The sequence below is a fragment of the Micrasema longulum genome, unplaced genomic scaffold (assembly GCF_059751315.1).
Source record: "Micrasema longulum isolate JH-2025_06_02 unplaced genomic scaffold, ASM5975131v1 h1tg000424l, whole genome shotgun sequence".
NCBI lineage: Eukaryota > Metazoa > Arthropoda > Insecta > Trichoptera > Brachycentridae > Micrasema > Micrasema longulum.
In genome coordinates this window covers 21780-35972 of record NW_028277624.1, presented here as the reverse complement: position 1 = coordinate 35972, position 14193 = coordinate 21780, and the positions used below count along the sequence as shown (strand labels likewise).

The following is a 14193-nucleotide window of genomic DNA, read 5'->3' as shown; positions in this document are numbered from 1 at the left end:
AAGTTAAACTGATAAGATTGCCATTACAATAAATAAAAAAATAAGAGCACAAATTGTTAGTCGAACATAGGCCTTCAATCATTTTACTGAATCTACATAATATTATGAAAGTAGTAACTCTCAACATAAGATTTGCATCATCGCAAGGTTATTTCGTAATTTTCTCAGAGCCGGTATCTAGCAGCACAGAAAATACTATTTTTCAGTGGAAAAAATACCATATTATTAAATCCTCCATTGTTGTCGAGTGAGGAAAAAGATTGATAAAGTAATCACCGGTGTGAAAAGGTTCCTCTCTCTACGTCCTGGCCAGAAAGGCGAACATGCACTCCCTCCTTGAGCAGCGAACCGAAGGCCATGGCTTCTCCCAACGCCCAGTCGGCCGTACGAGACTCCACCATTTCCATGCGCGCCTTCAGGATGCGTTCAATACCCTTGTGGATCACAAACTCGGCAGCATTCGGAGGGGGAGCGCTGAAACGCTTGCCAATATGCACCAAAGTCTCTTCCAGCACTCCAGTCGAAGAAGACTGAAAATTAAAACAAATAAAAATTATAACTCGTTTTTAATGTTTCGTATCCTGATATTAATTCCACTGATACAGGATAATAGAATATATTATCATATTGCACCGGCAATATCTGTTAAGTAACAATGCGAAAACCGTTAAGGAGATTAATAAAACAATGTACCTTTGATGACATATTTTTTATTAATAAAAAAAAGTAAAAATACATGTTTTATTTTGAAAAAATATTTAAGTATAGAAATAAAATTGTGTAATCATAATGAGAAACCAAAAATATTTTAGGAAAGAAAAAGAACTTAACAGATATCACCGGCGTAAGGATGATATATATACAGTGATCACAGTGTTGAATTAGATGGAGAGGTTCTTGAGAAAGTTGAAAGCATAAAATATCTAGGAGTTTGGATTGACTCTAAATTATCTTTTTCAAGACTATACGAGTAAGAAAATCGCAAAGAAGGTATCCCTGTTAGGAAGGATAAAGAATAAATTAGACATTAAAACCTCTCTGCTGATATTTAAAAGTATTATCGTTCCCCGCATTGATTATTGCTCCAGTATTTTATATTTAAGTAATGAACGAGATCTAAAGAGTCTCCAAATAATACAAAACAAAGCGATGAGAATAATATTAAGATGTGGGAGACAAACAAAAGTTAAGAAAATGATTCAACTTCTGGATATCATGACAATTGATCAAAGAATCAAATTCAATGTTGCTAATGAAATAAACAAAATTATTAAAGGAATAGTTCCGAGATATTTTCAAAATAAACTAAAAATAATGAGTTCTTTCATAGAAACTATGCAACAAGAGGATCTAAAAATATAAGACTGGAAAATAAATCAAAAGCAATCTCCCAGAACTGCCTTATGTACAAGGAAATACAATTATTTGAGGAAATGCCAGAAAGCATAAAAAATGAATTAAATGTAAATATATTTAAAATTAAATGTAAAAAGTATATATGTGAAAAATATTAGGTAATATATAGTGTAAATAGTGGATATAATTAATGAAAATGTACATGTGAAACAGTGAATATTATAAATTAGGATATTAAGTGTATAATAGTGTATAATAGTAAAAAATAATGTTAGAATAAGTATAGGTGTAAATATTGTGTTGTAAATATATATTAGACTATGTTAATCATAGAACTAAATAAAATAAATAAATAATATATAAAATAATAATCACCTTAAGAGGATCTTTGCCTTCGAAGAATCCAGACCAGGGAGAATCTAACCAATCCTTATATTTGATATGGGTTTCCAGTTTAGCTTGATTGTAAGCATCTTCGCAAATTTTTTCATATTTATCACGGACGTCTTTAACTTCCTCGGCATTTACAACTCCTTCTTTGACCAGTTGGTCACCGTAAATGTCCAAAACTTGAATCAAAACCGATGTAGAATATTTATTAAAGTGCATGTAACAAAATGCTATAATGCTAGTGCTGGTTTTCCATATTTCTTTTCAGCAACGGAACACTTTGCAAATCCAAAAATTTTAACAAAACATTTAGCTTATTTTTTAGGTTGAGTAATCCATAAGAGTAAAAATAAAAAATAAAATTAAAACATTTCTTATTTATTTAGTAATTATAACAATTCACATAAAAATATGAGTGAATAAAACTCTCGATGACTCTGATGATTTTGAGTTCTTGAATCGAAAATCTTTTTGATATCAGGCACTTGGTGAGTTGAGTTCTTAGATATATCTATTGTGGCATCGAGCCAGTTTCTGCACTTTTTTGCGGCATTGTAGAAAACGAAAGTAAAACAATGATAGCTTGTTTCAACACATTGATGTACTCTTTTAACAAACTCGTCCTCATTTAATCTTTGTATTTTTGTTTCAAATCAGTCACTGATTGAATCAATTAGATTTCCATAATCACTTGCGCTTAAACCTACTTTATCTATCACGGACGATGGATTCCAAACCCAGGAACCGTCCTTACTAGTTTTGGGAAAATATTGCAAAAGAACACTGGTGTTCCGCAGAACATAGTAGAACATATCCGCATAGTTTGGGAAACCCTGCTATACTGCGATGGAAGAATGTAAATGGCCATTACCTGGTTTGGTGTTTTTGATTTTGCGGTACATGAGAGGCTGTGTGAACATCGGTTCGTCAATCTCATTGTGTCCATTTCTACGATAGGATACAATATCGATAACTACATCCTTGTGGAAAGTTGCTCTCCATTCAGCGGCAATATTACAGACGTGCATTACAGCTTCCGGGTTGTCACCATTCACATGAAAAATTGGTGCATTCACCACTCGAGCGACATCTGAAAACGTAATATTTATATAACAATATTACCAAATTTGAAATACATATTTAAGCTCTAAATTACAACAGAGGACGAAATATGGAAGTCTAGGCATTTACACATTTAAGCCATTTATTATTTACCTGTACAGTAAGCGGAAGATCTGGAATGCCTGGGATCCGTGGTGAATCCAATCTGGTTATTAGCGACAATGTGAATAGTGCCATGTGTGGTGTAATCGGGCAAGTCTGAAAGATGCATTGTCTCAAATACTACTCCCTGTCCAGCAAAGGCAGCATCTCCGTGGAGAAGAATAGACATTACCTAGAATCGTATATTCATTTCATATTTTGCGAGCGTACATAGTTTTTAAGGACAATATTATTGAAAAGCGCTAGTTATTGATGGTAAAAATAAAAATAGAAACCAATATTACCTTCTTTCCCTCACCATCTCCTCTGTAGAACTGCTCGGCCCTGGTCTTGCCTTGTACAACAGGATCGACAGCTTCCAAGTGAGAAGGATTAGCACAAACAGCCAAACGGATGTTCTTGTTCGTAACACGATTCAAGCGCTCGATATAAGTACCCAAATGATATTTCACGTCTCCAGAGCCCTAAGAAATATAAGATATAGTTTTTTTGTTTTAAAAATAGAGTACAAAGGTGAAATTATACATCCTTACATCATCAGCAGCTTCTAATCCTGCGAATTGCGTGAACAACTGAGGAAGTGGTTTACGGCAGACATTGGCCAAAACATTCAATCGACCTAAAAAAAGTAAGTTTGATATAATAAAGAATCTTAACTACATACACTGAACAAAATGAAAAATATTGAAATTGACAATACCTCTATGAGGCATTCCCATGACAATAGATTCTACTCCGAGTTTGGTAGAAACATCAATGACTTGTTTCATAGCGGGAATGAGAATTTCACAACCTTCCAAACCGAAACGTTTTTCGGATGACCATTTCTTGGCGAGAAAACCTTCAAACCTAGAAATGGAATGTGCATATGGTCAATAAAGAAAACAAATTATTGAATGGTGTTCACATGTTAAAAAGTAGCGTTGGTTTACATTGTAGCTCTGGTGAGCCGAGCAAGAATTAGTCTCTTCTGATCATTGCTCATCTTGGTTACTCCAGGAGTCTCCAGCCTCTGCCTGATCCAGTTACATTGTTCGAGAGAGTTGATGAACATGAACTCTACGCCGATATTCTTACAGTATGCTGTTTCCAATCTTGTCAAAATTTCTCTACAAATAAAAAAAAAACATTAACAAAAAATCTATTTTAAATTTAACTTTATGGGTATAAAAAGGTCCAGGTTAGATTTAACTGAAATGGGTACATGAAAAGAAATAACCTATTGGTCTGATTCAATGACTAATTAAATAGATCGATTTCTGGTTAATTGAAGTTATAGGTGAGTTAAATTCATAAAGAAATAATAAGTAACGAGTAAACAGCGCACTAAATTTGGTGAGCGCGCATTTGCGGTCGCAGGCCCTATGGCATGGAATGCTCTCCCAGCAGAGGTGCGAGGCTGTGAAAGTGAAGTGATGTTTCGGAAAAAACTTAAAACCCACTTGTTCTCTAAATCATTTGAATAAATCCGTAGCACGTGACAACAAAATAAATTATTTTAATTAAATTACAAATTTAAAGCTTCAATTAAATTAACTTAACAATAGAATCACCATGTAAAGCGCCCTTGAGGTATTTTATTACGAAAATGGCGCTATATAAGTTATCCACAATAAATAAAATAAATAAATAAATAAACTATAGTAAATTTTAAAATTACCTCAGCGGAAGAGCTTTATCCTTCTCCCCACCAATGAATGTTGTAGAGGGTAACTTGAATACTCTATCCATGTCAGCTTCCTCTACATAACATAAATAATTCAATCAATTTTATAAGAAAAACATAAATACTAACATCTAATAAAAAACATTTCTATGCTGAAATGAACATATTTTGAAATTAATGACTGATGAAGATTTTTTTATAAATCACTGCACTAATGTTGCATGTTAAGTGAATTATTTTGAGAAATTATAGTAATTTTTAGAACGTAAAAAATAATAATGAGTCAAAATGAAAGCACATAATAGCGCATAATATAGAAAAACTATCCACAGTAAAATATTAATATTTTAAATACCATATTAGTTTACAGATACATACTACAATCGAAATATGTACATATTATTTACACATTTGCATGATGGTTTTCAATATACATCATATACAAAAGTACTGTATTTATACTAGATAAACATATATTTGTAAATAATATACATTGTATTCTGTACAATAAGAAGCGGTGAATGGAATTGATGAAATAAAAAACTAACACAAAATAAATTTCTACAAGTGCAAGGAGTTTAGTGAAAATATACTGTTTAGAACACTGCAAATATTGGGTGTAGGTATTATGTTAATAAATATTAGGTGAATCGTAATAAAAAAATAAAGATAAAACAAATACTCTATACTTCTGAAGAGGATTATTGCAACTATTCTTGCCCTTTAAAAGTTTACCACAAATATGAAAATATATATACATTAGTGTGTGTTTTGGACAAGAATTATGAATACAACATGTGGTATATGCGGGTTATGATATAAATATATTATAATCCCATAAAAAAATAAATATGCATAGGGGTTGTGAATGTTTAGCGCATCCATATTGCAATACATTAATATTCGTTTAATTACATGCTGTTAATAAAATACTGCCATGATATTGTCTCCTTGCCCAGTAGTACGGGGGTTGTCTTTAAGTTTTGCATATAGAGCTGGAATAAAACAGTAGATAGCTTTTAAAGACTTCATTATTTTTCGAAGTATTCTCCACGAAGATAATTCCATTTTTGCATGCGCTGAAACCAATTCTGGAAGCAGTTATTCAACTTGTTTGTTGGTACAATTGAAATTGTGTTTTGAAGGCATCGACTGCTTCTTCTGGCGACTGGAACCTTTGACTACGCAGTCCGTTCTTGATTTTCAGAAAGGTAAAAAAATAGTTAGAACTTAGTTTAAGACTGTACGGAGGATGATTTAGCAATTCGGCCAAGATCTTCTTTGATGAGCTTGCGCACAGCATCGACGTTTTTCTGGGTGACTGCCATATTTGGTGCACCTATTACAAAGACTCAGCCGTTTGCGTTTGAATTCGCCATACCAACGAGATATTGCCGATTGATGTGGTGCTTCATTGCCGAAAATAGAAACCAACTCGGCGAGGCGTTCTTGTCTTCGAAAGTTGTAAAAAATTATAACACGTAAATTTTCTCCGTTCAATTCCATTGTTCAAATAACTTGTGAACTTTGACAATTTGCTGTATATGTATCGCACTGAAACGTTGGATTTAGGTCAAATAAAGATGAAGGTTTATTTTTTATAATGACATTTAATTCGTGTCGCCCTCTTTGTCCCTGTATGCAAAACTAAAAACACAACCCTCATAGTTACATACCCAAATCTAAATTTATTATATATTTATAAAAAAGCTGAATCAACCAACATTTCAATCAAAGGCAAAGAAAATACTGTGGTTACTTTGTTAATGTTACAGTGAATATATTTTTGAATAAAATATTATTTTTAATATTTACTGTAGGTACTACAGGTATAATAATATATGTGGTATATTTCACAGTAACTATTATGTAGATATTATATTTTTTAAATTATTAATTCAGTACTTTTAATATATAAGTATTATAATACTGATTTCTGTTTTTTCAATTCTATATACTCCTGAAGCTTCATGTTTTTAGGAACTTTTAAAAAGGGATCATCATATAATAATACAAATAATGTAGATGTACAAATTAGATGAATGGTTAATGAAGGTAATGAGATAAATGTTGGATTAGATTTTTTTATTTATTTCTAATCATGTACGACTAAAAACAGTTTACCAGCAACAGAGGAAGCAGAAGGGTTGTTTTTATGTCTTATAATTACATATTCAATACTGAATATTCAGTTCATTCTCCGCCAAGCTTCAGATTACCCAAACCAAGATAACAGTTGATCTAGAAATTTCTTTTATAACAAGTTTCAACCGGTCCGTATATGATAAATAAATCCATTCGTGATCAAACAAAATCTTATATAAACAGAAATTTCTGGATTTTACAATCTAATAAGGTGTGAGAATAATAGGGTGCCCAACCCAATTCTACAATGAATTATTTGTATTCTTACTGAAATATTCAATTCGTCTTAGATGCAGTTCCATCTTCTGTCGTTCTCGTGCGCGATCTCCGAAACAAATAAAATAATACTACAAATTTTAGAAATAAACTGTAAGGTCCATGCAAAACCTTCAATTAAATATATGAATTGATGTAAGCTAACATGCGTTTGTAAAAATGCTTAACAATGTATTGACAAAAAAGGGAATGCAAAAAAATACACTAGGGTAATGAATATATTAAAATATAATGTGTACATTGGATTGATTGAATATATATTATATCGCTGATTATTCAACGTCTTCTTGTGTTTAGAGAGCTAGTATTGTCGAGAGAACATGAGGTGATAGTATAGATTAGGGGGGCCTTGTAGACTCTTACCAAAGCGATAACTGGAGTAGACAAGTTCCTGTGGAGGCCTTTCATCCAAATCTGCTGCTGAAATTTCCAGCGGGTCTAGCTTGGCTATGTGGTGGCCACGAATCTGTTTTTTGTTTATTATTAATATTTTGTTAATTCCATGACAGTAAGCAGTTGGGTTAATTTTCGAAAATTCTCTATTGGAACAGTTTATTGACAACATTGCAAGAAAGGCTTTCTTGATAATTTTATTTCAATATTGAGTAAACTTACAAATAATATGCATTTGGTAGTATGTATTTAAGTACAGTGTATTATGTATTTTACTACTATTAAATCACACAAAATCAACTTTTAGTGAAGGCATCTACTCAAGAACGCGAGGAATGTTACTGGAGTTAGAAAAAATATTTTATTTGCTGAATTAGAAGATAACTTTAAACTGTAACTTTAAGAGAGATAAAAATAAAAATAAATCATTACTGTGACATTGGATATTAGAATATGAAATTATTATAATATTGTCTTAAATATAAAAACATTTTTATAAAATATGATTTATTTAAAAGAATTACAAAAAACATGAATTTTAAAGTATTAAGATGAAAAATATATGCACATACATTTTTATAGAAAAAAACTTTGAACGAAATGTAAATATCACAGAAATTATAAACACTCTATGTATTATATTTAACTAGAAAATGAAATCTACACGGGTTCATAAAATGTACTCCCCATCCAATTATAAAATTAGTAATAGACTAACATATAGAGAATGACACATGTTAAATAATATAGTAAAATTAGTACAAAACAATAAAGTTTTGATTACTTAAAAAGGCAATAACACAAACACAAAGCTAAAAATGCACAAACAAAACACATAAATGAATGCTCAAAATACCATTAACCGCCAAATTGAATGTTTATAATCTGACCCCCTCATGGCACACCTACTGATAATTATATTTCCTTAACGCATAATTGATAAACAAAAACATAACTTACCTCCTTTTCAGGCACGACTCTAACTTGTACATACACTTGAACCCAGTGTCCTAGATGTGTAAACATTCACAACCATATCTATGTATATGATAGAACCTATTTATTTCCCAATCGCTGTATACGAATATTTACAGCATGTCGACGTAAAATATCAACCCCGAATTATAAATATATTTTTAAATTTAAAAAATGTGTTACAAATCATACATAAAAAAAATTAAATGATAAAGGAAAAGCATAAAGCGTTGTATTTACATACATTATATGCGTTAGTTATAAATATAGTGATAAGCAAGTTTTTACATAGGAATGTACAGTCCATTCAAATCTTCAATAGCCTCTGCTTTATGTTACAATAAGTTTTCAAATAAATAATTCCAGTGTGCCTGTTAACACACGAGAAATGTGTATGTTTACTTGGTTCACCGACAGACACTAACACATTAACATAGGCTTATTAAACATTTTGACGCGCCGTACCTACATTAAAGAATATTCAAATTATATTCAATCTAAGATTTGAATATGTATTTAAGTTGAACATTTTGGTTAGGAATATTTGAGATAAAAGTATGTACGTATTAGACAACATTATATAATAATAAACGGGCATAATATATTATTCATGAGACAATAATTGATTTCAAAAAGCTTCATTCACTGAAATTATGTTATAGTATTACTAGAAACCATAAGTTACGAAGCGGCATACAGTTCTGTTAAACTATACTAATGATGATCAAAGCAGGAATATTTGTATTTTAAATAATATACAATGATTAATTTATAAATCACTTGAATATGTTAAGTATTGAAATATATTTTTTTAAATATTACACAATTAAAACATATTTAAATGATTTATAATAAACTAGTCACGTTGAGTCCTTCCATTTACACAAGTGAAATTGGAAAATATAATACAAATATACAAAACCAATCTCATATTTTGTTTAAATTTACAAGCATGATTATGTAATTTTTTTTATAATAAAAAAATAAAGTAAATTTTGAAGCGTGTTTTCCTGAGCTCAGTAAAAATTATCATCGAATTTGAAACAAAAATAACATCAAGCGGATATTTTTTTTTTAAATTTCAAAGTAAAATTTATAGTAAAATGCAATTTCAATGCTGATATAAAGCTTAAAAATGTTGCTACCTATAGCACACACTTGTAATATTTTGAGTTCTTTAAATGAATAATTGTTACCTATTTTAAAAAAGTAAAATTATCCAACTCAACATAAAATTTCAATAAAAAAAATAAAATGGGTGTAATATCTTTACAACTCCGCTACTTTTTTTTATAAAGGGAATAACAGGTATAAAGTTTTTAATATGTAAATGAATAAATAGGTGCTGCGTGTTCACGTGTGTTTTCTTGCTTTGTTATATTTTTCATGCAAAGTATCAATCAAACTTCTTGGTTTAGTTTTACTTCTTTCTTTATTGAGCAACAAAACTTACGCATAAACGGACATCTTCAAAACTGGTTAATTAAGAACTGAAGGTCAATAAAGAAATAGAGAAGTTTAATCGTGTATCAAAATTATAAACTTTGGAGTTTTATCAACTGCAATATAATTTTCCTCGGCATGACTTGAGATATCGTGTAAGTGGAAGGGCCACGTGGGATGACAGGAATGTGTGTGCATACCAAACTGCATGTACTGGCGCACAACAGCTTCACAGGCCAGCGCCTTCCCGGAAACAGAGACATCCTTCTCAGCTTGCTTGATGCCCAGCGGATCCAGGTCTGCCCCGAGATGCCCGCGAGACTACGCCATGCATTTCCCTTTAGAGCCCGCCCACATTGCACCTGAGCCTGACACTACCGTCTAGCCCTATACCCCGACAGTATAGTCACATCCCCAAATATCTAACATATGTATATTGAAAACGTTTTCAAGAAAGAACTAAGTATCGGCATTGATTTACTTAAATAATCACTTTACACTTAAAATTTAAAAAAGTAACTCAATATTTGACAAAAAAAAATTGTTTGAGGTGTGAGCAAAACCAACAAAAAGACCCTCGGTTTCTAAAACATTTTCAGGTGTGTGAAGGGAGTACTTTAACTGTTGACTTTTATGAAGTAAAAGATCTAAAACCTTTATTACAGTAAGTGTGAACAGATGGAAGAATTGCAGAAATAATATGTACATTCCAACAGACAAAATGGTGAGTGTTGCACAGTGTGTAAAGTGATTATTCAAACCAGAAAATTACGGGTCACGAGCCTTGTAAATGACCAGATTTATATTTCTTTCTCAAAAGATTCACGATATCTGGTTTTATGTCAGTCAAGTAAAAAAATATTTGAGAGTTAATTCTAGTAGAAAGTTAACACTATTCTCGAGACAAAATAAAAATATCAGCACACATGGTGTGTAGAAACGTGGTGACCCCTTTCCAATAAGCATCGGTGTAAACAGGGCAAAATACAACTAAGAATCTAAAATACAAAGCAAGGATGACTGATATTGGGGCACACAGAATATAACTCTCAACAACCGGGCTCATAGAACATACAATATGAGTGAATGGTGGTTATAAAGACTATTATTTTGGGGATAACTAAACTTGAGTTGAAATGAGCTTTTTAATCTAAATAAAACTATAAGACAGTGCAAACATAGATTTCATACTAAATAATATTTTTTTTTTTTTTTTCCTTACAAATAGAGTAAAAAATACTAAAAAATACATATTTAAGTGGCAACAAATTTTAATTAGAAAATTGAATTTCTAAAATAAGAGTTCAAAAAGTATGTGTCAACCTCCTGCCAGTCCTTATTATTAGTGGAAAAATTGTCATATTTTATCAAAATAAAAATGTATTTTAAGTGTATAACATTAAAAAGTTTTGAGACTAATATAGGTTTTTTTTTTTAAATGCACATTTCCAAAATTCAAATTTATCATTTTATGAAGCCATAAAAGTCACTTGGTATGACTACAAATATTTATGAATACAAATCTAAAGTTTAAATGAATCGTCAATAAAAATATTGTTTCTTCAAATAATTTCAAAATTTTCAGTACCTACAATATCAAAAACATTTGCTTATGAAAAAAATAAAATTTAAAGCAGGTTATATTTATATACATATATTTTTTAAACCAAAGAATATTACGATTATAAGCCTGCGCTGGCCGTCGCAGTGTCATTATTATCAAATTCAAACAATTTGCAGCCGAACGCTGGAAGATGATTAAGTCCAAATTAGGGCCTTTGAATCTTTGTTTGATAAGCTAAGGACTTTACAAGATGTCAATATTATTAAGATCTGAGATTTTTAACCCATAAGTTTCGCCCTCTTCTAGTATGTTTTCACTTATTTATTGCGGAAGAAATTTGTGACTTATGCACGAGTCATCCGCGTCCAATGGGTTAATATATGGAGAACTCATATATCGAAATACAAACTTAGTATACATTCTAATATCATTTTTAAGTCAGAGGATAAATAAATAACTCATTTCAACTCAATCCTTGTTACATAATACATTATTATCATACACGTTACAATTGGAGCTGTTCAGTCTCTTGTTAGTTATGTGCAATGTGAATGGGCTCTATATATATCAAGCAATACATCTATGTATATGTGTACTCATTTTGAAGAGTAAGAATTCTCCTTAATGAGATTATGTATATATGTGGCTAGCATACATTACAACACTTGGGAAAACACGTCATAAACAGGTAACCATTTTTAAAAATTGTCTAATAGCTTGAAAATCAATCCATAATATATTTTTTGAAATATTAATCAATTTCCTTTTTTGTAAAATTTAACAACTCGCAATAATTTCCATATAAAAATATTTTTTACCTAGATATGATAAAATCTGTTGAAGGAAGCCAAGCAAATTAATTATTATAATAATAAAAATACCAAAAATAAAGAATTTCAGTTGTTTTTGTATTGTTTTTTAGTATTCATGACAAAATGGTTTTTATACTTAAATTATGAAAAATATTTGATTTTTTACTGAAATTCTTTATAAAAGGGGTTTAATTATAATATTGAAAGGTAAAATATTCTATAAATGATAAAATTCTAGGGATATAAATAGCCAATCTAAAAGTATTTTCAAATGTGTAAATAACAAGAATAATGATACAAGCCTATCGTAGGTACTGGAAATTATAAGATTGATGCTACAATGCAATCGTAATATTTTATTATTTATTTAATTTTTCAGAATGGTATGATAGAATAAAAAAACTAGCAGTAACACCAATAATAACCGATACCTATTATGTTTGTATCTCGAATTAACTTATAACAAAAAATATTTTATTATTTGGTTTGATATTAGTAGATATTTCTGTTAGCCCAACCATTTGCATAAAACCGCCTCTTATTTAACCTACATCTTATTAGCTCCTCCTTGTAAAGTAGCTGAATACTCGGAATCATTCATGTTCAAACCTTTCCTTATTTCATTCAAGAAAAAAGCTTAAAACAACATTATTTGAGCAAAAGGAATAAACGTAAGACATTAACAAATAATATTAACCAAACCATTACGGAACTCATCCCTCAACCCTGACTAAATTAGTGTAATTTGTGCATGATTCCCTTTACCACTATTAGCTCTTTACTTAAATTAAAGTAGCGAGGTTTTGTTTTATTCCTAATTGAGAAGAGGTCTATAAAAGAAAGTAGTTTTGAGAAGTCATATGAAATTTTACCGTGTAAATCAGTCACGATCGAAATGGGATTGTTAAGTGCCTTAAGTGTTTTGATGCGCTCTCCGTTTCCGTGCTCGAAGGGCCGGACATACAAAAATATTCCAAATCGAGTATTCCAAATGAACGGTAAATAATTTGTGTTTATAACTGTGCAGTGTTCAACTTTTAAATGTCAATAACACTCACTGACCTGAACTCGTAACATCACGATGGTGTAATTTCGAAGTTTCAGCGCAGATTTTCAAAAGTAAAAAACTTAAAAAAATTATAGCGATGATAATATGATACATAAAAATGAAATGATTTATTTTGGCATAGTATGAGTCTTATCAACAAATAATTTATTTAGGCGTAGTATGAGTCTATTAACAAATACATAATTTTGAACTTCCTCGTTCCATTATTTTGTCAGTGGACACAGACTGACATATTTAGTGTGCTCTAATTGAAAAAATCAACATCTCTTCCAATATTTATCAGTGACACATAAATGTACTATGTAGCAAGGTTTAAATAAAGCGCAGGTGAATCAGATAGTGATAACCTAACCTAACCTACTGTATTGCACTGATGCAACAATTGTTCAGAGACAACAACAACAATGACAACAAACCATCACGCCGTTTTCCCGTAAGGGTAGGCAGAGAGGATAGAACACCACATCACTCTATCTTTGCATACAGATCTTGCTTCATCTACATTCATACATCTTCTCATGCCGCACATTCGCATTGTAAATATTCTTAGCCGTTCTTTCGCTGTCCATTCGCTCTACATGTCCAAACCAGCGCAGAGCTCCTTTCTTGATTTTGTCAAAATGCTTGTCTCAGCCTTACATAATGTACGGATCTCAACATTTGTGTATCCATCGTACATAGTTTTACCACACATTCTTCTGAGAGATCGCATTTCAACAGCATTCAGCCTACTTTCATCCCTGTTTTCTGTTCAGAGACAGAAATACAGAATTCTACTTTTTAAATGTTCATTCTGACATTTTCAATTTGGGGAATTTATATTTTTTAATTTATTTAAATATCTACAGAATTTAGGGTCAAGATAAGCGCACCAACAAAA

At 30.9% G+C, this 14193-nt stretch overlaps 1 protein-coding gene across 7 annotated transcripts in view; it reads right to left on the bottom strand.

The window, feature by feature from the left end:
* Ogdh (oxoglutarate dehydrogenase Nc73EF) overlaps positions 1-14193 on the bottom strand; it is a 40707-nt gene that overhangs the window by 10652 nt on the left and 15862 nt on the right. For 3 of the 7 annotated variants that reach the window (XM_088226339.1, XM_088226340.1, XM_088226341.1), the window contains exons 6-15: positions 10069-10189; positions 4631-4712; positions 3903-4079; positions 3671-3819; positions 3504-3589; positions 3255-3434; positions 2962-3142; positions 2618-2836; positions 1732-1925; positions 277-530 (exon numbers count right to left, since the gene is read on the bottom strand). In XM_088226339.1, coding sequence (XP_088082465.1) covers positions 277-530; positions 1732-1925; positions 2618-2836; positions 2962-3142; positions 3255-3434; positions 3504-3589; positions 3671-3819; positions 3903-4079; positions 4631-4712; positions 10069-10189 — 1643 coding nt within the window. Of the gene's footprint in view, positions 1-276; positions 531-1731; positions 1926-2617; positions 2837-2961; positions 3143-3254; positions 3435-3503; positions 3590-3670; positions 3820-3902; positions 4080-4630; positions 4713-7420; positions 7524-10068; positions 10190-14193 lie in introns of all 7 variants that reach the window. The other 4 variants (XM_088226342.1, XM_088226343.1, XM_088226344.1 and 1 more) reach the window with 2 other exon arrangements.